Raw genomic sequence first — 22991 nt, 5'->3', positions numbered from 1 at the left:
AACAGATAGTACACCCATACACCCATACGAAGCTGTTCGGCAGATAGACAGAGACAGAAGATCGAGATCAGAACGGCAAATCATGATATATGCTATGCGGTGGGCTACCCTCTAATTACTCTAATCGATACATAAGCGACGTGGACGACGTCTTTTTTACGACAAGAACCTGAATCCCTTGGGCACGGTGTTGGCGTCGACCGGGTGATCCTCGCCAGCCTCCTCCCACTGCCTCTCGGCCTCCTCGAACTGTCGGTTCATCTTCCTCAGGATCAAAGAGAACCAGAGGTTGCAGCCGATACCGACGACGAAACAGCAGAGGGTGATGATGTAAGAGTTTCGGTAGGTAGGTCCGAACTGCTTGGACCAGACGTAGGATCCGGCAATGTTTCCCAGTTGGGAGACGGCGTTGAGCAAGGCGATGGCCACGGCTCGGAGGGCGGGAGGTCGGGGGAAAGAGCTGGCCATCCAGGAGTACATGATGACGTAACCAGCGTAACTTCCAGCTGCGAGGGAGATGGACAGGAGGATCAGTATTCGTGAGATCGCGCAGAATCACCCCCGAGTAGTTTGGACTAACCTTGAAGGAACAAGGCGAGATACCGGGCGGCAGTGTTCATGGTCGCGATCGAGATGACGAATCCGACGATTCCCATGCCGATGGGCCAGACGGAGTGCCAGAACTTTTCCTGCGTCTTGTCGGCGTGCCACGAGTTGACCAGGGCGACGATACATGAGAATACCCAAGGAGGCGCACAGAGCAACAGGGTCTTGGTCCTGTCGTATCCGAGGGTACCGGCGAGCGTGGGGAAGTAGGCGTTGAAAGACAATCCGGTGACGACGGCGATAAGACCCAACATGAGGACGTAGAGTCGAGACGTCCTGAAGGCGAGCTGAAGACCGTAAGTGATCGGCTGTTGCTCTCCGTCCGTGTCGCTCTCTCCGGTGTCCTCGTACAGACGAAGCTGAGCGACGTCGAGTTCCTCCTTGGTGAAACCCTTGGAGTTGTGAGGCATATCGGGCAGCATGAATCCGGCGACGACGGCGACTCCCATGGTGAGGGCACCTTCGATGAAGAACAACCAACGCCAGGCGGCATGTCCGAGGACGCCTTCCATGTTGTTCAAGATACCGGCGGCGATGAGGGAACCAAAGGCGTTCGAGATCAAGTTCTGTCAGGGGTTCAAGCGATGAGCACCGGTCGAGGAACTCAAAATCGGCTTTTTGTGCTCATGACTCACTCCGCAAAAGAGGATGGTGTATCGCAAGGCGATCTCCTTCTTGGTGTACCATTTACTCAACATGAACAGGGCTCCGGGCAGGAAGACGGCTCTGAAAAAGACGAGGCAGATTTATCAGCATTCTTCCTGGAACGCTCGAGAAAACGAGAATTCGGCAACTCACTCGACAAATCCGAGGAAGAACCTCGCGACGAGGACATCGGTAAAGTTGCGGCAGACACCAGTGACGACAGACTGCACGCGACGTGAAACGGATCAGTCGAGAGTTCCACAAGTTAGGGTAACACGCGCGCGGCGCTGCCAACGGGCACTCACGATCATTCCCCAGATCAACATGGCCGCAGCGATGTACCACGAAGGATAAGAGATCTTTGAGAGGATCATGTTGGACGGGACCTGCATGAGGATGTATCCGACTGGACGCGCGAAACAGCAACTAGGATAAGCGCGCCGATTGGCGTTTCGAGGCATCTGAATAGAAGGCTCACCGTATACGATGGATAGGACGGTCGCGAACTCTTCGCCCTTGAGACCGAGGTCCCTCTCGAAACCGGCCAGTCGCGCCTGAGAAGCGTTGTTACGGTCGATATCTGCGTGAGGGAAACCGGACACCGTTAGTGGTGAAGCGCGATTCCTTCGCAGACTTCGGCAACTCACAGTTCAGAATGTAGATAACTACCAAGATACTGAATCGCAAGTCGAGCTTGAGCTTGAGCTTCTTCTCGACCTTGAGGCGCCTCTCGTAGGTCATGTCGGTGTGGTAAGGCGACCCGGTGGTGTGCGGGAGCGTCTGGTCGAGCTGGGTCTCTTCGACCTTCATGACTTCCGATTTCGACGTCATGGTGAGCAGAGAGTCTAGTTGATGGATAGGAATCGCTGAATGAGCGCATACGGGCAAGGCGGCGCCGAGCAGACATATCTCAGCTCGAGACTATATACTCGACCTCGCAATGCTCTCTCGGAGAAGCCGGAGAAGACCTCTCCGGGGGTGAGAGGGGCACACATGTCTCCATGTCCCCCTCGATGCATCTCCATTGGCCCCAGAAGGGGTCTTCGAAAAAATCAGCTGGGGTGGCGCGTTCGAAAAATGACCGAGGTGCGGCAAGAGCCTTCGGTTAACGTTAGCGCGCGTTTCATGCCCGTGCCCCGCTCGATCGAACATGTGTCCTCCTCCACTTGCTGCCTCGGTCGACGGTTTCTATTTTCTGTACAAGCGAGGATCACTCTCGGTCGACTGATCGCACAGGCTGCATGCCATCAACCTGCGGCAGGATCCGCAGGAATGGAGGTTCTGATCCTCCGCGAGCAGGTGTGATCGCGGGGCTCGCGGGGCTGTTCTTGACGTTCCCGCTGAAAGCGCGTCGCCTGCGGCGCCTACATGTCAGATTTTCCCCTTTGGGACTTGTAGTTAGTCTAGACCCTGATGACCAACCCTCCCTAGTGTTCTCATGGCGACGCAAGCTTCGTTGTTCTTCAACTGAGAACTCTAGGTAGGTGCCGTGTATAGCTCCCAGTTCCCGAAATTAGATCCCTGATCCGAGTTCCATAGCTCCCGCAAAGTCGAGATCAAATTTTCTCGCCACCGATCACTGGATGGAGAGACAACCTAGAAGTTCGACAATCGAGCAAAGAGCTAGAGTCCAATCCCTACCGGCTACGTCAACCTCACGCTTAGCACCTGGAGGATCGGGAAAGAAACTTTCAGCTCCCCCTTCGAGTTTAGCTCGTACGACAATCACCCGAAAAGGTACTACCGAATCAAGTACCAAATCGTCGACGTCGACTCAGGATACGTCATCGAACCCGAATCCTACAAAGACGACCGATCCGAAAACTTCTTCGAATACAGTAGACGATCTAGCTTCAACCTTCAGCAGACTCAAGATGGATCTTCCAACGTACTCAGGGAGTAGCTCCACCAGGGAGGCCAAAGATTTCATCAGGAAATTTCGACAGTCGATGCTACTCTTGAAGGTGACCGAGGACAAGGATAAGGGAGCGTTGTTCTCTACCTGTTTCGAGCCTGATTCAGCTGTTGAGAGGTGGTACGAGAAGTTGGACGAAGCGACGAGGGATTCTTATGCGAGTGCGGAGCGGGCCTTCAACACGGGGTGGTGTGACGCAGTTCGTTCGAAAGACCAAGAACGTGCAGCGCTGGAAGGACTGATGGAAACGAAACTCGAAGATGGAGACGTGGACGTGATGATGCCTGACGGGAAGACGTACCGACACGTTGCGTGGTCAGAAAAGGTAGGAGAGTTAGCTGCGAAGTGCTCTTCGGAGACGACGGATTACACGAAGGGCGTAGCGATCTTCAAATGCATCGGAAGTCATTTGCAAGATATCCTACGTGGAGCCGTGGACATCAACTCGTTTGATGCGGTAGTCGAGTACGTCAGGGAGCTTCCTCCTCATGTGATATCGTCGATTCAGAGGCAGAAGAGGGTGGACAGGAGCTTGCTCGGATTCGGTTTGAACAATCGTGGTAACCAAACAAACAGGACGATGCAAGCTCCGATGTCGCCGACCTTGACCCCGCCTAGGAGTTTGAAACCGTTGGACTACGGGAACGAAAGGCGTGGGAGCTTCGAGAATGTTCCGCCTAGATCGAACGGCAACGGGTACTATGGACAGCGACCTGGAGTACGATACAAAGCGATCGAAGACAGGCAGCAACGGCAGATCGATGAGTACCTTAGGCGCAACAACGGAGTGATTAACGTCAATGAAGAGTTTCCGTTGACCCCGGGGACCGAGCCTGTAGGATCCATGGAGTGCTGGAAGTGCGGGACGAAAAGGCCGATGCCGCACCTTGGCAAAGACTGTACGAACGAACAGGTACCGCCAGCGGAGCAGCAGTATAGGTACCACAAGGGGAACGCAATCAGGACCGGACAAATCAGGGTAGACCGTCAAAGCGATGGACAGGGCTATAGCGGATTCGCCAGGGGAGCGAATGCGGTACCGGTCAGGTCGTTGGGTTTGACGTTCGAACACGGACAGATGACGCCGGAGGAGGAGCTGTTGGGCATGGATTTTGACCAGTACGACGATGAAGACAGAGGCCGAGGAAGGTCGTGGATCATGGAGGCGGGAAATGGTGGAGGGTCGAGCCGATAGAGGTTGGTTCGACCCGAAATGAAGACCTCGAACGATGGAAGCCAGGAGGGAGAGCGGAAGGGGTATTGAAGGGAGAGGAGGATGTAGCGGTTAGGCATGTAGAGACAGATCAAATCGGGACACCCCCGTGTACTGGGCTAGCATTACCAGTACCCACTAGGACGGAGGGCCTGAACGCCCTCCAAGCACCTCTCGTGAGTAAACGAGCTCGCGATGTGAACGAAGGGCAGAAGACTGCTGATGAGGCACCACCTGCGCCTCCCTTCGAAGACCCGACATACCAAAAAGGGAATGGACAAGTCATCACGCTATATCCGGAATACAAGGGTCCCAAGCCGAAGCCTTTCGCATTACGACATACATTGGAGTCTTATGGCTCTTACGAATGTACCGCTGGTCGTAAGGGATTCGTAGATGGAGGAGCAATCACTTCCGTGATGGATTCCAGTTTCTACGACTTACATGCCACCGGTCTGGAATTGCAGCCGAGTCAAACGATGATCAAGGTAGCAGATGGATCAGTAAAGGCTTGTCGTGGTAGAGTCAAAACGGCTATCCGGTTGGATTACGATGGGGGATCTATCCGATCACCTATCACATTCGAAGTCATGGATAGTGATGACGAGTGGAGCATCCTGTTTGGACGCGACTGGCTGAGACAGATGCATGCGGTAGAGGATTATCGCCTCGACACGCTGTGGATAGCCGACGCCGACGGTGCTCCACAAGCGTTCAGATCATACTGGAAAGGAACGGACCGAGCCAAGGAGATGATGAACTGTTGGCGAACGGATATCCATCATTCGGAGTTACAACGCCAGATGGAGACGGTGGAAGCTGAAGACGAATCGGTGCTAGATCATATCGAGATCGGACCGGACCTCAAGGACGACGAGCGAGAGCGAGTCAGAGCTATGCTGTTGAAATACAGACGAGCGTTCGCCCTAACGACGAAGGATATCGAAGCCACGGATCTGGGGGTACACGACTTTGAAGTGGACCCGTCGATCAAACTGTCGACCCGGCCTCGGCGTATTCGAATGACACCAGACGAACTACGGGAGGCTTCAGCTCATGTCGACGAGTTACTAGAGGCGGGAGTTATCGCACCGATCGCTCCACAGGACGTCAAATGCGTTTCGGATGTTATCATGGTTCCGAAGAAGATGGAGGTTTCGCAACAAAAGATCGAGGAACTCATCGAGAGTGCGCTAGACGGGAAGACATCTGGAGCGTCGTCTGGAGGCGATAGAGGCGAGATGGTACCGAAAGGAAAGAAGTTCAGAATGGTACATAACTACAAACCGCTGAACCGGGCCACAAAGTCGGCGCCCTACTTGCCTGGTAACCTAGGTGAAATGATCTCTCGTCATTCGGGCAAAAGGTGGACGAACATCTTGGACCAGTTGGGGGCATACTATGCATTCCCACTGGCGGAACGGGTACAAGCGTATACCTCGTTTTACGTCGAAGGCAGGGGGTACTTCAAATATCTCCGAATGGCCCAAGGTCTGACTGGCTCCCCTGCGACGCAACAAATCGGGATAGCGAAGGCGTACAAGGAGATGTTTACGAAAGGAGAGCTGTCGTGTTGGATGGACGACATGTTCACTTCGGGCGATGATTTTGAGGCGGTTCTCAAGACAGTCGAGAAGGTTCTGAATATCGCGCTGAAGCACAAGTTGAAGTTCTCCGCGAAGAAGACTAAGCTGTTCATGTCGAAAGCTACGATAGGCGGTCAGATCGTCAGTCGAGACGGTGTACAAGCTGACCCGGGCAAAGTCGACGCCATAACTCAATGGAAGAAGCCTACGACGGCGCTGGAGTTATTGACGTTCCTCTCGACGGCGGGATACCTTAGGCCCTTGATAAAGGACTTCTCGAAGATAGCTGATCCATTGCAGCGACTAGTTCGAGAGTGTAAGGCGGACAGGAGTAAGGGCAGAGGCCATTACAGGAGTTCGCTGGAAAGGTCCAAAATTGGAGACAGTTGGGGTCCTGAACAAGACGAAGCTTTCCGCGAGCTGAAGCGTGCGATCTCGAGTGCTCCGGTGATAGCGGCACCGCTTTACGATGGTACCCCTTTCCATGTTGCAGTGGACGCGTCAGCGGCGGGATTCGGAGCGCATTTATACCAAATGCAAGGGAACCAGCAGCGGACGATCGAATATGGATCGAGGAGGACTTCGGAAGCTGAAGCCAAGAAACACAGCTTTATCCTGGAACTGAAGGCTGTGCGATGGGCGTTGGGACGTTTTCGCAGCACGATATATGGAGCGAAAGTGATTTTGCATACCGATTGCACCGCAGTCAAAGGTTTACTGAACTCGGACAAACTGACGTGGGAACAAGCGTCGTACAAAGAAGCGATATTGTCTTACGATATCATCGAGTTCGTCCACAGGCCGGGACGCCTGAATGCGGTAGCGGATGGCCTTTCGAGGAGCGGATTAGGTCCCCCTGAACTTACGGATATCGAGGCCGGTTGCGACAAATTCGTAAGAGAGGTCTGGCGGCTCTCGGAAGACGAACATGTCGCTTTGCGCAAGAGGTTCGAGAAAGATCGATTATACGCGATAGTGGTCTTCCTTACGGGTTTGACGCTCACGTCCGATGATAGGGTCCTACAGAAGGCCAAGCAGTACTGGATCAAGGACGGGAAGGTATGGACGAGACATCGGGCATTGAGTGTCGACGTCGAGGTCGTGACGGATAAAGAAGGACCAACAATAGCGATCCAGAGTCATGAGGATGGTGGACATCTGGGACTAGAGCTGACTCTGCGTCGTACGCAGAGAAGATACCATTGGACCAACATCAGAAAAGACGTCGAAACGGCGTGCGCAGCCTGCCAAAGGTGTCACCGTTTCGGTTCGATGTCGAAGAGGAAGTCGTTGCAACACGTGCTAGCGAGAACAGCTCCTTTCGAGATGGTCGCTGTCGACTATGTGCACTTGCCGGAAGCAGCGACAGGGGAGAAAGTAGCTTTGATAGCGATCGATGTCGCAACGAGGTATATCTGGACCTGGACTTCGACTAGACCTCCACATAGCCAAACGACTATCGACTTTCTAAGGTGGATGGCAGCCTCATATATGCTTCCGCGGGAGGTTTATAGTGACAACGCTGGGGTCCTAGTCGGCCGAGATGTGAAAGAAGCGATCAAAGGGACGATATTTACGACAGCGGCGCCTTACGAACACGTAGGCGTTGTCGAGAACGCGATCAAATTGGTCCTAGACCGGCTGCGCAAGAGGTTGGACCACGACCTGTCGAGCGTAGAGGGCGCCTTAGTCGGAACTGATACGAGCGCGTGGCCTAGCCGCTTGAGGGGAGCTATCGAAGCATTGAACAACAGGAACCTCGAATACCTAGGCGGGTATTCACCGCGGGAACTGTTGTTCGGCATCCTGGACGATAGGACGGTGCCGGTAGAACTCGGTGATGGCCTAGCTGAAGGGGAACTGATGCGCCGTGAGGCGGTACAGGCGTTCGAGGACCATAGGACGCGCAAGGAGAAGTCGACAGGAAAAGGACCGCGATTCGATGTCGGGGACCTAGTTCAGGTATACAACCCTAGATGGGACGCCACACACGAGACCGCGAAGAAGCTTAAGGTCAAGTGGGGTGGACCGTATAGGGTCGTAGGTCTTGGGAGATCGTCGGCGAAGATTGCAACGGTAGATGGAGCCATGAAGGGGTCGGTAGGATTCGGAAGGTTGAGGCCTTGGCTGGGAGTGATGAGGGACAAGGAGGCAGAAGACGAGGCGGAGGAGAACGTAGGAGACGGGGACGACGGAGCGGGAAAATAAAAGAAAACAAAAAGAAGAAAACAAGCATCACGACAAAGTAAAGACCGCAAGACGGCATTGATCACGACAAGCACACGACCCTCGCGAACTCATGGACGACGGGCGTAAACGAAATATATACAAGACAATATAAAACACAAAAAGAGCGGATACGATTCAAAGAAACGACAAAACACAAAACGACAAAAAGAGCGGATATGGACATTCTAGTTTAGCTTAGCGGGGGGTGGTTAGTAGCGACGAGGGCGTCGCTCTCGAGAGGATGGGGGTGAAAGCGCGTCGCCTGCGGCGCCTACATGTCAGATTTTCCCCTTTGGGACTTGTAGTTAGTCTAGACCCTGATGACCAACCCTCCCTAGTGTTCTCACCGCTCGAGTGCAAGGCGTTTCGGACCGATGCCAGAGCTGCCCCGTCGAACCCCCGCGACCCAAAGGAAGGAAACGACGACGCGTTTGAGGAAAGTGCCGCAGGAACGAGAGTTTCGTTCGTGATATCACATGCTTTCTCGGGTGGCCGATCGTTGTCGATCTGTCTGCTGTCACTGAGTCAGGCTACTTACCGCTGTGTAATCGCTTCGTCATCCCCTCTCCCATCATCGTCATCCCTATTCCTTCCCGCCATGTCCCGGAAAGAACAAGCAGACAGGATCCGCAAAATCAACCGCAACGGTCAAGCGCTTGTCAACCGAGTCTTGGCACGGCACAAGAGGTTTCCCCTACGAATCGTAACATGGAGGACGATCTTGAAACCGGGTTGGAAAGAGGCTCTGCAGCGACTCTTGCCTTTCACAGCGCTGTTGTTGTTTCTGGCGCCTTTTACCACCGTTCAGAGCGATTCGTGGTGTCTTGTCAAGTCACAGGGAGGATATCTTTCCGCTTGGGATGGATCAGCGTGGAACAGCTTGTAGGTATCGCGCCAGTCTGGAATCGAGGCGAGCTCTAAGCTGAAAGGTTGACGAGATGACAGCATGAACGACTCGGCGCAGACGACCTCTTCGGACGTCGTGGGACCCTGGACGATCCGATCATCAGAATGGGGGCTGCTACGACTCCTGCCAGCTCTAACGATCATCAATCTTTTTCTCTTCCTCTGGTGCAGCTGGGTCGCCTATCATATCTGGCACGATGTCAAGGCGAACATCATCCTTCCTCACTCACAGCCGGCAGTCTCGGCAGCTTCTAACTTTTTCGCCTGTTCAGGCGGTCTCGCTGCGGCATATGGGGCGATGTTCTGCATCGAATTGAATGGGTGGGATTGGAGAGCCGCCTATCAGTCGACGGGTTTGACCTCCTCACAGCCGTCCGGGCTAGCGAAGAGGGCGCCTAGTGATCAGCTAAAACTAGGTCCTGGTCTGTACAGGTGAGACCGATTAGAATTCATCTGGGGCATTATCTGGGTCGATGACTGATCCCAAACGTCGGATCAGCGCTTTCGCAAGTCCTTGCGTTGCAGCTGTTTGGTTTGGCTTGTTGTGGTATCAACAGCATCAAGCGGCCAAAGAAGACCAGCGGGACGAATCGGAAGTAGCAGATGGCGATCAGAAAGTTTGAGACGCGGCGGACGCAGTGTGTGATGCAATTTCGAGGAATGTCTGGGGTTACTGCTACAGTACACAAGCACGATCTCATCACATATGCGCTTGAATCGATCGTTCATTCAAGGTCACAGGGTCTGATCGGACAACGGACAGCGCACTTGGTCTCCCATTAGCAAGGGTTCTCGACCCTTCATGACTGCGACGATGCATGCGTTTTCTTGAGCCTCTCACAAAGCCTTTCGTCATGGTCATCGCGTCGATACAGATCCCAACAAGTTCTACACGAAGGTCAATTGCAAACTGATCGGGAATATCCGGGATCGCCGGACAAAGGAAGACGAGATCACTTCGACCCCGCAGTGTTCGACTGGCTGGTTAGACTGGGCAAGTCTGATGCTGGCAGGGTCTCGATTGTCATAGGATCGAGCGCGGAGTATTCATTGGCGCCCCGTGTCTCGAACGACCCGTCGCTTTTCCGCACATCGTGAGTGTCAGTCTTGGAAGCGGATGCGGTAAACACACAGCCGGGTATAGTAGTCGCAGATTCGGGCACACCGCCCGACGCAGCTTGATCACCACCTCCTTGCCTGTCGCGTCGCAATCCCCTCGGTAATCGGCTCTTTCGAGGCTCTAAAGGGTCGTAGAGAGGAGCGGGAGGAGGAAAAGAATCTTCGAAGCCGTGGTGGCGAGGATTGTTCCCAGTCGAAAGCACAGGCTCATTCCATCCGCTGTGGGACTGGCCGAGCTCTTCGTGGTCCACTCCCCTTGTCGCGTACGCATCCCGATGACCGTCACGATGGCCTACCCTGCCACGTTCGAAAAAATCTTCGGTGAAGCCAACAGCCAGGGCGACATTTTCTATCACTCGTCGCTTCGCCTGCTCAGTTGTGTTCCTGGTAATGTAAAGGCCACAGGGCATGATCAAGTATGTCGTTGATACCTCTTAGAGACAGACAAATGGCACTGCTGATGATGGGTACTGCAGATTCCCGCCATCAATTGCAAGGGGGAGGGGGAGGGGACTACGACTCGCTCGATAGAGCACCGCTTATATGCTTGTGGAAGAGGGTCCTCCGTGATCTTGCGTCAAAATCGCGTAATGACCTTCCTTTGACATGGAGCATGCTGTGCAGGGTCATGTGATCGTGATCGATCGCGACATCTTAGCATGCTATGCCGAAAGTTACCGAATCAACCACTCGATATGCCATACGACCTGGGCTATGCAAACGTCGATCACGTGCTTACATAGCCCTCCGAGGAGACTGACGACAAGCAGGGAAACGCTGGAAGCCAGTTGAAACGGTACAGATCAGGAATGGATTCTCGTTGAAGAGCTTTGGAATAGCAGACGGTGACCGGACAGCCCGACGGTTTATGCGGGTTCATGGTGTTAGGAGTACATGGAACTTCATTCCACAAATGCCGACGATCAAGCTGGCCACATTCAGTGATGAAGGGTGGAGCACGGCCGTGACTTGCATTCGATAGCTCTTGAACCGGCTGCTAGCTCAAGTGGATTGGGTTTGACTGATTTACGATAGTCCTGAGCGACGCCATCGCGCAGTGAATACAACGTCGTTGTAGAAGATACCGTTCGACGTTCACACTCTCCGCTCTCTTCGGTCTGTCGGCCTAAGGGCGGATCTGGTTGCGGCTCTCACGGATCAATGGCACCTTGATCAATTCGTATGAAAATGAACAGATATGGTATCCAGACATGTCGCGCAGCCATAACGAGAACTTTTGCTATATTTTAATCGAGATGCGATGTGTAGGTATCTTAGCGGTTTGCCACCTGCCCACCTGACGCATATGGTCATCTTCGCTTCGGTGTTCGTGATCCAGATTCTGCTTCCGAATGCCCGAAGTCGATACAGCCGAGCTCGTTTGTCCGCTCGTGATCCTCTTGATCCTTGATCAACCCTAATATCGAAATGTCTACCTGCTACCTGCCACCCGTTTCTACGTCTGGTCATGCCAATCAACACTTCACCATAGAATCGTCCGAGAAAGTACTATGTCTGGTTCCAGAACTCCAGAACAACCGATTGACGAAACGAATTGCCTTCCGCCTTCGTACGGCAAGTCAAATCGTGATCGATCAGGGTCATTCTGATGAGCCTATGAGCTGATCTATGTCTGGGTCACTGCATACTCCGCCTCTCGTTATCAGAGAGCCTTCAGAATAGACCGAGAATCCTCGAGCCCAGAACGACACATAGTCAAGCTTCTTCTGACCACCAGGTCCACTCCTCGACCCAGACTCGTTCGACGCCCTTGGATCTTCCGCCAATCCGACCTTTCCGCGGCGCGCCCGACGAAGACATTCAACACTTTCTCGACAAGCTGCGTCTTCGATTCCGGCTGGATGCTAATGGATTTCGAGATGAAGACAACAAGGTTCTCTACACGCTGACTCTGTTGGAAGGACAGGCATGGAGGCTCGTACAAGGGGTCGGAATGGATGGAGCGGACGGGCATGGGGGTCCGGTAGGAGAGAACCTCGAGGATTTCGAGGCGATCGCCGAGTTCTTGATGAACGCCTTTGGGTCCCTCGAGTCCCGTATACTCGCCCAAGGCGGAGAGAAGGCAAGAGCGTTGGCGGCGAGGAAACTTTCCGCTGTATACCAGACGTCGTCTGTCTGGCAATACCTGGCCGAGGTCGACCGGTGGGCAAGGAGGACGGGATGGACAGAAGCCGCGATCATCAGCGAGGTCAAGATGGGGCTCGAGCTCGAGTTACGGGGGGCCGTTTCACGGGAGATGACGAGGCAGCCTGGATTGCGACTCGATTTCAACGCTTTTCGCAAACGAGTCTTGCAGTTGGATGAGACGATACGCGAGGCTTGGGAGGAGAGGAGAGACGAGGAGATGAAGGCGAGAAAGTGGGATGCTACGTCGCGGGGGGTGGATCAAGCAGACGATTACAAGCCGGATGATTTAGCCTTGGCAGGGGAAGGACGAGGGCAGGGAATTAAGCAAGCTCGAGGTCGGCGGGGAAGGAACTGAACGTAATAGCAGAGGTGGATATACCACTGCAATTATCATCGTCGCTTTCATAACATGTTGCCCTGCACGGACCGCCCATGGAACGAAGAAAGCGCTCAAGATCTTGAACAGCGCAAAACCGAACCCACCCGCTGATTGGATCTCGCATATACCTGGCCGTTCATTAGATTTCGCTAGGAGACAGCTGCCTGGCAACCTGAAGCAGGTTGGCCCTGGCTTGTTCCTGACGATCTCGAGCAATAAAGATAAGCAAGAAGATACGTTTCTTGAAATACGGCCCCAGGCGCTGCGAGATTTATTGCGGGCAGATTGCGCCGCTTCGCCTTCAGTCCTTTGCACAATTGCACTTCACTGCTCTCGTTGTTTGGGCACAAAGTGTAATTTCGAGCCCGGCCGTATCATCGGGTCCTCTGCAGACCTGATGAAGGACAACCGCAATCAGGCGGTTGGACAAGCTGGGAGGTCGCGCGCGGACATTGAGAGTCATTCAGCAATGTCCGCGAAGAGCTGACCATGCACTCAAGTGACTCAAGTACTCAAGCAACCACCGGTCATCTGTTCTGGAACTCTTGTAATTCTATACAACCCCGAGCTCAAAGCTTAGCCATTACCTAGACACTGAACGTGATCATTCCATTATCGACCATGTCGTTATTCGCCGGAACGAGTTTTGTAGCGGATCCCAACAAGCCGGCGTCCGAGAACACAGCGAGCACGCCCACGGCCATCGCCGCAACGAGTTCAGGTCACACTGGTATGAACCGATCCTACTCTACGACACAAGCACGGAGGGGGAAGAGCCAGGTCCACAGCTGATGAGGCCGAAAGCTTCGGATCGTAGCATGCGTCCGGATCCTTCGGTCTGTCACGCCATGATACTGGTTCTTTCCTCTCCTCATTCGATGATGATCGAGAAGACACCTTTTCGCTAACGCATCTCGTGAGGGGCGTCCGACTCTGCCCCCCTTATTAGGCGTACAAGATGGAAGTACGACGAATAATGCAACAGGAACCAGCGGAGTAACTCGTCCAATCGTAGGGGCTGGTACTGAGATCCCGGTATCCTCTTCGAGCACGGCCAATAAGACGGGGTGGTCCGCTGCTCTTCGGTTCGCTCCGGCAGCTTCGAGGAAACCGAAAGCTGTTTCCAAACCTTCGACATCCACGAATACTACGACAACAGCGACGACCACGACAATCCCTAGCGGCTTCAAACCTGTCTCTATAAACGCACCTAGCACCTCCTCGACGTTCTTCGCGGCCCCAGTTGTCCTCGCTTCGGAACCGAAAGAGCCTGGGGTGCCGTCGACATTGACTTTGGTGGACGGAAAGAAGACTTTCAAACCACCCTCGATGACGCTAGAGGGTATTATACCCGGAGGAGGAGCGGGAAGTAAGAGAGGGCACCCGGGCGGGGAGGCCGATGGGAGGGGGAAGAAACGTTGGAAGAAGAACAAAAAGGTGTGTATTGTCTCCTGTACATGCTGTCATCTGGCAGTTTCAGGTCCTTTTGGGTCAGATCAACCATGACCGGACTTCCCAAGCGTCGTCACTTTCAGCTCGCTAATATTCACTCCTACCATGCTTGACAGAAACAATTCGAAATGCCCGTCCACATCTTCCAGCCTCACGAGCTCTACAACCCCGCTGAACCCAACGATTTGCAGCTGTACAAAGAGTACAGGAAGGCTAAGCGGGAGGAAACGAGGGTCAGACGTAAGGAGGAGGAAGAGAGGAAACGGAGAGGAAGTGAGAGTGAGGCGAGTTATTATTCGGAGGATGAGCGGGAAGAGCAGGAGGTCAGGAGGGATGGTGAGTCGCGCTTTCCAAAAGAAATTGCTTATTCTGCTTTATAGAGTGTCGTGTGAAGGGGAATTGACTTATGCTTCCTTTTGAGCAACTCAGCTCCTAGGACGTTTGCACCTCCCACATCCTTCTACAATAGCCAGCCTGGAGAACCTCCTGCGCCAAATTACACAGAGACGGCTCCTCCGCCGGACGAAGTTGATGCAGCTCGAAGGCAGGCGATGCAATATAACAAGAACGAGACGGCGGATGAGGCTTATGCTAGGCGGTTGGCGCTTTCGCAGCCTCAAGCGCAGATACAACCGGTACCGCAATTTCAAGTGGGGACGGGGATTGGGGTCGGGTCTGGAACGAACAGGGCGGAGACCGCCGATGAGGCTTATGCGAGACGGGTGGCCATGTCAGCCGGCGGTGGAGGCGGCGGTTTGGGGTCAAGTGCTGGGTCTGGAACCGGATACGGAGCGGGTTTGGGAGCCGGCGCGGGTGGGCCTCCAGCCTTTGTCAGACCGGCAAGTTCGATCCCGACGTTCGTCGCTTCGAACAACACCTTGGTCCCACCTACATCGATGCCGCCTCCCTCCACGAGCTCTCCAGCGCCAGCATTCGTTCCTTCTGCACCTGTTCCGAGTGCGGTCCCGGCGGAAGACAGGGCGGCTCAGATACAACAACGTATCGCTGCCGCCAAAGCTATCGCCGAAAAGATCGCTGCTCTCAAAGGTCCGCCGGCTGAAGAAGAGGTTCGGGCAGTGGTGAAAGAGGTCGAGGAAGTGAAAGACACGACGGGCATGAGTGGAGAAGATGTTGTGGCCATGCTTGCCAAGGAGGTGGAAGCCAAGACCGGGTCGACCGAGTGAGTCCAGGTGACAATCAGCTCTGCCCGGCCGTAATATTGACCGTTTGAATCGTGATTAGGGCGCCGACGGGGACATTCGCAGAGAGGAGTAAGCCGAAGAGGTCAACTTGACTTGCATCCGGAGCGGTTCGTTGACCCGTTCACCCTTTGTGACACCTCAGTGATGAAGAAGTGGGGCCATCAAGAGGGTCAAGGACTCGGCAAACAAGGCGATGGAATCATCCACGCCTTGGCGGCGGAAAACATCGACGCATCGAAAAAGAAGAGTCGAAGCGGATGGGTTCAGGCGAGCTCGTCCAAGGGAAAACTGATCAACTCGAATCAAGATACGAGGCGACAGGAGGACAAGGAGAAGTACGGAGAACCGAGTCAAGTGGTCTGTCTTTCGAACGTCTTGGCTAGTCCGGACATGGCGGATGAGGATCTGCAAGCCGATATTGGCGATGAGTGCGGGAAACATGGGTGAGCAAATCACTCTCGCTGCACAAGCGATCACGAGTAAGGACCACGCGCTAATGACACTCTGCTTTTCAAAGAATTGTCGAGCGAGTCGTCATGCATGTCGTTGATCCACCACCAGCCGAGCCTTCAGACGGGTTCCGTATATTTGTCGTCTTTTCCGGCCTGGCAGGAGCTTGGCAGACCGTCAAGATGCTCAATGGCAGGATGTTTGGCGGCAGAGAAGTGGTAAATCCCCTCGGCTGCTTGGCTTCAACAGTGTGCAAGACAAAATGCTGACGGCTTCATTCGTCATCTGTGTCTAGCGTGCGACGTACTTTGATAAGGGTAGATTCGATCGAGGCGATCGATCGGGCCGTCTGTTGTAAAGATTGTAGGGGATGTGTCTTGTTTGTGTCTTGTTGAAGATGTGGACAAGGACTCTCGGTGGAAATTCGTTCCTCACCCATGGAATTTCCCTGATACGTTCGCGCTGTAGAGGCGAACCATCACGAGGCTTGACGGCACAACTCTCGGACTGCCCTTGTTCTGCTCTTCTCGCGATCATCCCAGGGTTGTTGTCATACTCTACAGGCCTTGCTGTGCACCCAGCTTCCCGACGATGAACTCCGATTCGACCCTTATACCAAGCGGTCAGAGACCACGCTATGGCTCCTTATCCGATACTTCCACACATGAACGTACCCGTTCCATTTGCATCGCGCGACAACGAGGACATTTTTGAGCGACTCAAGGATCGGTCCAACGAGACCGCTGAAGACTCTAGCTTTCACGTTGGGCTCCTGTTCGGTCAGCCGGTACGCCCGAGCGGGCAATATGTACGAGTACAATCGCAATGCAAGAATGGGAAGGGTGTAATCTCATGCCACACAATGCAGAATTACCAGAAGGGCGATCTTGCGTAAGACGCCAGACCCAGCGAAAGCCCTACTTGTCAGTCGAAAGGCCTGGAAAAAACGATAACTACCCCTCCTCCTTTGCTGCTGCCGATCGCTTTGACATTTGTATTGCGTTCCAGAGTCTTTCCCTCGCCTTTACGAGCGGCAGATCTGACACACCATTGAAACTCCAAATCATGACTAGCCGTGAACGATAAAACCCTTGCTGCTGGCGCCGCAGCAAGTGGTTTCCAGAACCACTTACAATGCGTAGGAACTGCATCGTATAGCTTGGCCGTAATTGCCATCAAAGCAAAGGGCGACCCCCCAGAAGTTGCGGTAGTGTCATTATTGAATGGGAGGAATCGGAGGGAGGTAGATTTATCCCAGCGCCGTCTATTTTGGCCTCGGTGGAGGCAGAAGTGCTTTGCCATATCCTTACCCCGCTGCCCCTCCGTACTGGGCTGCCCCTGCCCAGATCTCTTGCTCAATTCCACATTCGCCCACCATCGAATACCTGCGAGATAGTACATTGGCCAATGATCACGAATCTGCTCTGTAGCGGCTTCACTGACCCACTCGTAGGTGGATCCTGAAACAAAGATTCGACCGTTTGGCGTCGTTCTTCCTTGCACTCGTGTTGACTTGCTATAAACATGTTTCAGAATGAATCAGAATATCTACTCATCCTACTATCCATCTCGAGTCAGATCCCCGTCATGCGGCCACAAGATCCACCCCATGCCGTCCCGGGTTGCAAAGCCAAAGTCGGCTCAACTCACAGGAAGATCACAGGCCACCCTTCCAACAAGGCTCGTCACAACGATCAAGCAGCCGTCACTCGACTGATTAAAGAAGAAAAACACCTCCGACTTGATGTCTGCGAGGACTCCCGCCGGAACTCCATCTGGCAGGCTTTCCTTAAGGATGGATCTATGCATATAAACCCGATTTACAACAGGGCAGCTTTCAAAAGTTCTACATTGGGAGAAGTAAAGATATCGAACAGCAACTGGAGACTCCCTTCCGAGGACCGCAATTATCCGTTACACAAAAGACAAGATGGAAAGACAAACCGCATGGTACTGTCGTGACCTTTGGACCCGACTTCGTCCCAACTGCGATTTGGTCTGCTCTTTGGTTCATCCCTAATCGCGTGCCATGGCAGTATCCACGCCCCGGATCTGCCGAGATCACAGGTCTGGAAGAAAGCATAAATCGGCGTCGACATATAGTCTCTTATACATCGTACGGCTTATGGAGGGCCTCCAGCCGTAGCTGTATACCACGCTAAATTGCCCTACATAACCCTATTTGGGATCAACCTTCTCCATCCCAGTAGGTGGGCAGTCATCAACACTTCTCAGCTGAACAACAACATTGGTCTGCAAGCTGATAGCATTGTTACCGTTCTCTCGGTACGAGATATCGGTAGAGCAGCAAGTCTGGCACTACCTTTGTCCACATGGCCCGCAAAAATTCCACCCAAATCACCCTTGCCATGGCGATTGCTTGCTATGTCGAAGGGCCTGTTGATGATGAGCGGACCCAGACTTACGTCAGCGCCTTTCAACCTGAAACACGCGCCGAACAAAGGGCCCAAAGGGACTTTTTCGTTGTGGGTCTTGATGGAGAAAGGAAGAAAGTTTTGGTTTTGTACGGGTAAGGGCAAGTCGAAGAGCATATAGAGGTATTCCTCAAGTTCTGTCGAACACTGCACGACCATCTGTTTCTCTGCCAGCGTCAAGATCAATCCAAACCGACCCAAGTCGATATCATGACCCGTCAAATGACTTCTGAAGGCTCGCAAGATCGTTATCTCGCGCGCAAAGCTGACGAGGAAGACCTCGACGCCATGGTAGAACTCTTCAACGGTTTCCACCAGTGCAAGCTCTTCCGACTACTTTACCCCGGAGTCAAGGACGCCTCGGAACTCTCTTCTACCCATCGACACGTGCTTGTTCAGTGGTACAACTCGCCAGTCCGCCGACTCGAAGTGATTGTTGATCAAGCGACCGACGAGGTGATCGCCTTCTGTAGCTGGGCTTTGGACGACTCGCTAGACATGCCGTTGAAGGAAAAGTATTATAGAGGCCCTGGAGCTAATACCGAGGTGATCGATGCGTTCCTCGACAAGATCGAGCATTACGATGAGTTGCTCTGCCAGTTTCCTGACTTTATCTGTAAGCGCCGCTGTGATGGTTGGTAGCGAGTCGATTAGCTGATGACGACTCGACTTTATAGATATCGACTGGATCATTATCTCAGAGGAACACCGGAACAAGGGAGTCTTATCGCTTCTCCTCGCTTGGGGATGGAGGTGGGCTGTCCAGATGAAACGCTACATCATCCTGGACTCTATCGAAGGTGAGCCCTTGCACAAAGCGTCGATGTTGCGAAAGTGCCTTACGGGGAAGTATGTCGTATGCGATTCGATTTGCAGAAACCACGAAACTCTGGGAAGATCGCGGATTCGTCAACCTGACTGGCGCGAAATCGCAATGGAGCTTGAACACCCTGGAAAAAGACGAAAATGATCCTAATAACGCCGCTGCGAAAGACATTCCATTCGGACCCGACACGGTCGGTACGGCAGAGACAGGCCAGACGCAAGTGAGTCCAGTCGTCATGATCTTGCCTGGTATAGGTGATGTGCCGCTGACAGCTGTTGGGATCGCGTAGTTACAACCGATGATTGCAGACCTGGAAAAGCTGGGCCAGAGCCTGGGCAAAAGCAAATTTGAAGGGAGAAACGTACATGGGGATTGGGGTTGGAACGATCTGCGTTCGTTCAAACTGGCATTCCATGGGTCCGTCGAGTACAGGATCAAACCCGCCGAGCCCGATGTGTAGCGAGGCGTTTGTACCTTCTTAACTCGATGAGTCTCTGTTTCAGCTGTTCCGTACGTTGAGCTGGAAGATGTCATTCCTAGCGTAATGTCCCGAAACGTCCAGGTCGAATTTCCCACGGATGATCGTGTCCAGATCGAGTTCCGCCGTCAATACCCTACAATGACCCAACCGAAAAAGCTCATTGGTCAGCTGTCGAGGCGAAGTTACAATTTCTGCCGATGAGAAGGGCTTTCCAGACCCACCCTTCTTGTCCCCGCAGAGGACCTGCCAAGATGGTACCCATCGGATCGACGATCATACTTCCTCCAGCGATCTTGACGTCTTCCTCGGAAGCCGATGCCTCGCCTGCGGTAAATGAAGAACCTTGTACGTGGTCCTTGGCTTGAGAAAAGTATGGTCCGCATGTCGGATGGGCGATATTAATGTCAGTCCCATGATCCTTATCTTCAGTATCGGAGTGGATTCGGACTCATCTGATTGGCGCTCAGGACGAAACATCTCCCTTCCAAAGCGATATGAACCATGGTGTTCGCCCAGACTTCCCGCCCGTCCACCGTCGGGGCGCAGTATATCTGAGTGCCTAAGTCGTACAGGTGTTGGCGAAAGAGAGGCATGTAGTTTTCCCAGCAGATTGTCGCGGAGATGTTCAAGTTCAAGGCTTGAGAGGAAGACGAGGAGGATGGAAGGGTGGTGTTGATGAGCTTGGCGTCGGATGCGTCTCCTTGCGCCCAGACGAGTCGTTCTGAGGCGGTCGGCATGAGCTGAACGGCCTGAAATAAGCTTTCTCATGATCTTAGATTGTATATTCATGGAAGCACTCACCTTTCTCCTCTTCCCGATCAAGCCTCCTTCCGGATGCACCCAGACGACCGTACAAAACAACGATCCTCCGACCTTTTCCTTCTCGATCACCCCGCTGACGATCAAGACACCCGATTCGCGGGCGATCTTCTCGATCCGGGTAATAGCTGGACCAGGGATAGTGATGGCGGCATTATGGTAGTCTAGGTAATCTTGACGGCCAGAGGAGTGCCGTTCGCCGATGACACAGCCGAAGGTCTGGCCCTTTGGGTAACCGCCGATGCTATCGAACGTAAGCCCACCCGACTACATTTAGCAAGTATGATAGGAGACAACAGTGAGAGCCTTTTGTACTGACAATGCTTCAGGGAACACGACCATCCCACTTCCATCCCGATCTTTCGCGACCTTGACGAGCCGCTCCATCTTTTCCAAGGTCGCGTCGAGGTCGTAGCGGACGGTACAGGCTTGGACGACCGAGGCTCGGATGGTGTTTGTAGGAGACATTTTTGCAGTGCAGAATGACGAGTTTGGGGCGTTGGTACGGATCCTGTGAAACGAGAGGCTACTCGGATCGATAGATCAGGTCTGTTATTGCAGACAAGTATAGAACCGGTCAAGGTGTCCAAAATCCGACTCATCTGTCGAGGTCAACCCCCTCGTCGGTCATCGCCGACATTTGCATCCGCAGGGGAACATCGAATTGATGATGTGCTTGGCGACCAAGTCGGAGTTGTATATCGATGCTACATATCTCGTGATTGCCTACAAGCGCTCCAGATACAACAACCTCAGGGCGCCTCAATGGACCTCGACACGTTCAACGCCGAGCCAAAGCTCTTCTAGCCAGGATCATCAGAATCAGAGCGTACTTCTCGAATTGGTCCTTGAGCATGAACAAGATTCCTGTTCATACATACGATCAGCTCCTCGCCCTCTCCTCTGATACGTATGGGAACACGGTGGACATACCTTGCGACAAGACCGCCTTTAAGATCTGAGCCGACATGCCCTGATACCACCCCTTGAACCCATGTTTCGCATAAGTATATTGCAAGAGCTCGACAGCCGAAGTGAACTTCTTCTTCTCGACCGAGGCCTTCCTTGCTTCTCGTTCTGTTTCTCCAGTGACATGCGGTGTTGAAGACGAAGCTTCGGTCTTGTTCGCCTCGAGGTCGGTGGAGGTGACGAGATGGTCGCCGTGTTGATGAGCCGGTTCGTGCTTGACGACATCAGCAAACGACCCGGGTGGCGATACCGACGTCGTTGTTTGAGGTTGCTGTTCTGACGTCGAGGGCGACGCTGTCGAGTCGATCTTCGGTGATTTTGCTTGGAGACGTACTTTTGCCTGCGATCGCAGTTGACAACGGAAGCTTCAGTCTCTTGCGTGGAACCTCGTACGAACGCTTCGATACTCACAAAGATGTAAGGATACGTGACGACCGTAGCCAACGTCTTGCTCGTCATACCCAACAAGAAGCTCCACCCCGGTCCCAAATTGAGGGCCTTCGCCAGCGCAGCATCGTCCCCGCTTGAGCCAGCTGCACGAACAGCAGCAGCGGCCAAGACCATCCCTTTCAATTTTTCAAACACGCCATACGTGATAGCAGGGTTCACTGTGAGCACCAAACCCGGTTTCAACCCCGTCCACAGGCCCGTCACGCCGGACTCTTCGATGATGTCACGGGCCGTATCGAACATGCTCGGATCTCGAGTTTCCGGGCTGCCCTTTGTGCGTTCGTAAAGTTGCTGACGGGTAGCGATGACGGCTACGGGGATGGTAAAGATCTGAGCGAGAGCTCCTGCGAGGGCGCCGAGGAGGAGTTCTAGGGATGTAGATAGAGATTTGGAGGTGCGGCGTTTCAGAACGGCAGTTCTTAACGAGGAGTGGAAGAAGAAGTAGGCGAATTCTACATGAATCGTCCAAGAACAGAAACGTTCAGAGCTGCTCACAGCATGTCTCGGAAAACTGCTGGCGACCGGACTCACGCATGCTGAAAGTACTAATCATGTTCGCTCCGAATCCTCTGAAGAACCCTTCTAAACCTTCGTTCTTCCACGTCTTGAGTAAGACTGCCAAGATGGCGTTCTTGCTTTTCCTATCAGGTCCGGTCAATTTCGTCACGCTCGAATCGGTCGACGAGCCCTGAATTCGCGTCTTGACCCTGTCGGCGAGTGCAAATGGCAATGAATAACAGAACTTGACAGTGACTAGTAGTATACCGTGGCAGTACTTACGTATCTAATGGGTAGACGAGAGCGCTGCTGACCACCGCACCCATAGCCCCGGCGACGGCATTCCCGAAAGGCGTCAACCGCTCGGTCTTGAGAGCTTCTTTCAAAGTGATGTTCTTCGCCATCGTACCCAGATCCAGACGGATACGCCGAGTCAGATTCTAGAGAAGCTATTGATACAGAATGTCGTGAAACAGATGTCGAACCTGTCTCGTTCATATATTATCGCAGTTGAGTCTGAAAGATGATGCAATCAGCACGCAGCGATCCTCCTCTCGGGTACTCTCGCGTGATTGCGATTAACCGGAAGAACGGACATCGATGACAAGAGTTTGATGTCCGCTTGACATCCTTCCTTCGAGGTAGGGTGCAAGTTGTTTTGGC

General features: G+C 53.4%; 9 protein-coding genes across 9 annotated transcripts; 6 read left to right on the top strand and 3 right to left on the bottom strand.

Annotated features, from left to right (window-relative positions):
• Positions 1-70: 70 nt before the first annotated feature.
• On the bottom strand, positions 71-2152 carry HD553DRAFT_308621 (major facilitator superfamily transporter). The gene is made up of 7 exons (XM_046179565.1): positions 1899-2152; positions 1730-1831; positions 1557-1657; positions 1405-1475; positions 1242-1332; positions 581-1172; positions 71-506 (listed from the first exon to the last, which is right to left on the bottom strand). Exons 1-7 carry the CDS (start codon positions 2080-2082, stop codon positions 157-159), a joined length of 1491 nt encoding a protein of 496 aa, XP_046037681.1. The 5' UTR covers positions 2083-2152; the 3' UTR covers positions 71-156.
• Positions 2153-5182: 3030 nt separating this feature from the next.
• Positions 5183-5524, top strand: HD553DRAFT_270463 (uncharacterized protein; the record flags this gene model as incomplete). The annotated part of the gene is made up of 1 exon (XM_046177664.1): positions 5183-5524. A coding segment is annotated over one exon (342 nt), but the record flags the coding sequence as incomplete, so codon positions are not given.
• A 1569-nt stretch (positions 5525-7093) lies between these two features.
• On the top strand, positions 7094-7315 carry HD553DRAFT_260725 (uncharacterized protein; the record flags this gene model as incomplete). Its single annotated transcript, XM_046177408.1, has 1 exon — positions 7094-7315. A coding segment is annotated over one exon (222 nt), but the record flags the coding sequence as incomplete, so codon positions are not given.
• Positions 7316-8548: 1233 nt separating this feature from the next.
• HD553DRAFT_349062 (uncharacterized protein) lies at positions 8549-9878 on the top strand. Its single transcript, XM_046183433.1, has 3 exons — positions 8549-9076; positions 9140-9532; positions 9600-9878. The coding sequence occupies exons 1-3, from the start codon at positions 8793-8795 to the stop codon at positions 9721-9723; spliced, it is 801 nt and encodes a 266-aa protein (XP_046037678.1). The 5' UTR covers positions 8549-8792; the 3' UTR covers positions 9724-9878.
• Positions 9879-11655: 1777 nt separating this feature from the next.
• On the top strand, positions 11656-13078 carry HD553DRAFT_308616 (uncharacterized protein). The gene is made up of 2 exons (XM_046179564.1): positions 11656-11794; positions 11887-13078. The coding sequence occupies exons 1-2, from the start codon at positions 11731-11733 to the stop codon at positions 12720-12722; spliced, it is 900 nt and encodes a 299-aa protein (XP_046037677.1). The 5' UTR covers positions 11656-11730; the 3' UTR covers positions 12723-13078.
• A 222-nt stretch (positions 13079-13300) lies between these two features.
• Positions 13301-16348, top strand: HD553DRAFT_203565 (uncharacterized protein). Its single transcript, XM_046177115.1, has 8 exons — positions 13301-13476; positions 13696-14183; positions 14315-14534; positions 14628-15378; positions 15441-15469; positions 15543-15843; positions 15918-16068; positions 16146-16348. The coding sequence occupies exons 1-8, from the start codon at positions 13368-13370 to the stop codon at positions 16206-16208; spliced, it is 2112 nt and encodes a 703-aa protein (XP_046037676.1). The 5' UTR covers positions 13301-13367; the 3' UTR covers positions 16209-16348.
• A 2147-nt stretch (positions 16349-18495) lies between these two features.
• Positions 18496-19571, top strand: HD553DRAFT_340810 (uncharacterized protein; the record flags this gene model as incomplete). Its single annotated transcript, XM_046182588.1, has 4 exons — positions 18496-18901; positions 18963-19085; positions 19162-19331; positions 19401-19571. 4 exons carry the CDS (start codon positions 18496-18498, stop codon positions 19569-19571), a joined length of 870 nt encoding a protein of 289 aa, XP_046037675.1.
• Positions 19572-19610: 39 nt separating this feature from the next.
• On the bottom strand, positions 19611-20879 carry HD553DRAFT_328352 (carbon-nitrogen hydrolase; the record flags this gene model as incomplete). The annotated part of the gene is made up of 5 exons (XM_046181865.1): positions 19611-19725; positions 19814-20015; positions 20041-20332; positions 20394-20655; positions 20731-20879. The coding sequence occupies 5 exons, from the start codon at positions 20877-20879 to the stop codon at positions 19611-19613; spliced, it is 1020 nt and encodes a 339-aa protein (XP_046037674.1).
• A 177-nt stretch (positions 20880-21056) lies between these two features.
• Positions 21057-22816, bottom strand: HD553DRAFT_282679 (mitochondrial carrier domain-containing protein). The gene is made up of 5 exons (XM_046178160.1): positions 22611-22816; positions 22362-22537; positions 21792-22282; positions 21345-21720; positions 21057-21278 (listed from the first exon to the last, which is right to left on the bottom strand). The coding sequence occupies exons 1-5, from the start codon at positions 22730-22732 to the stop codon at positions 21193-21195; spliced, it is 1251 nt and encodes a 416-aa protein (XP_046037673.1). The 5' UTR covers positions 22733-22816; the 3' UTR covers positions 21057-21192.
• Positions 22817-22991: the final 175 nt, after the last annotated feature.

Source organism: Filobasidium floriforme (genome assembly GCF_021052385.1).
Source record: "Filobasidium floriforme strain CBS 6241 chromosome Unknown HD553scaffold_7, whole genome shotgun sequence".
Classification (NCBI taxonomy): domain Eukaryota; kingdom Fungi; phylum Basidiomycota; class Tremellomycetes; order Filobasidiales; family Filobasidiaceae; genus Filobasidium; species Filobasidium floriforme.
This window is presented reverse-complemented; position numbering and strand designations above follow the sequence as displayed.

Coding starts and splice junctions, on each gene's coding strand:
- HD553DRAFT_349062 (XM_046183433.1), top strand. CDS start 8,793: ATGTCCCGGAAAGAACAAGCAGACAGGATCCGCAAAATCAACCGCAAC. Junction 9,077..9,139: donor GGATCAGCGTGGAACAGCTT/GTAGGTATCGCG, acceptor ACGAGATGACAG/CATGAACGACTCGGCGCAGA. Junction 9,533..9,599: donor CTAGGTCCTGGTCTGTACAG/GTGAGACCGATT, acceptor ACGTCGGATCAG/CGCTTTCGCAAGTCCTTGCG.
- HD553DRAFT_308621 (XM_046179565.1), bottom strand. CDS start 2,082: ATGACGTCGAAATCGGAAGTCATGAAGGTCGAAGAGACCCAGCTCGAC. Junction 1,476..1,556: donor TGTTGATCTGGGGAATGATC/GTGAGTGCCCGT, acceptor CGTCGCGTGCAG/TCTGTCGTCACTGGTGTCTG. Junction 507..580: donor TCTCGCCTTGTTCCTTCAAG/GTTAGTCCAAAC, acceptor TCTCCCTCGCAG/CTGGAAGTTACGCTGGTTAC.
- HD553DRAFT_308616 (XM_046179564.1), top strand. CDS start 11,731: ATGTCTGGTTCCAGAACTCCAGAACAACCGATTGACGAAACGAATTGC. Junction 11,795..11,886: donor TTGCCTTCCGCCTTCGTACG/GCAAGTCAAATC, acceptor TCTCGTTATCAG/AGAGCCTTCAGAATAGACCG.
- HD553DRAFT_282679 (XM_046178160.1), bottom strand. CDS start 22,732: ATGGCGAAGAACATCACTTTGAAAGAAGCTCTCAAGACCGAGCGGTTG. Junction 22,283..22,361: donor GATTAGTACTTTCAGCATGC/GTGAGTCCGGTC, acceptor CGATTCATGTAG/AATTCGCCTACTTCTTCTTC. Junction 21,721..21,791: donor TCACGTATCCTTACATCTTT/GTGAGTATCGAA, acceptor CTGCGATCGCAG/GCAAAAGTACGTCTCCAAGC.
- HD553DRAFT_203565 (XM_046177115.1), top strand. CDS start 13,368: ATGTCGTTATTCGCCGGAACGAGTTTTGTAGCGGATCCCAACAAGCCG. Junction 14,535..14,627: donor GCAGGAGGTCAGGAGGGATG/GTGAGTCGCGCT, acceptor TGAGCAACTCAG/CTCCTAGGACGTTTGCACCT. Junction 15,844..15,917: donor GATGAGTGCGGGAAACATGG/GTGAGCAAATCA, acceptor TGCTTTTCAAAG/AATTGTCGAGCGAGTCGTCA.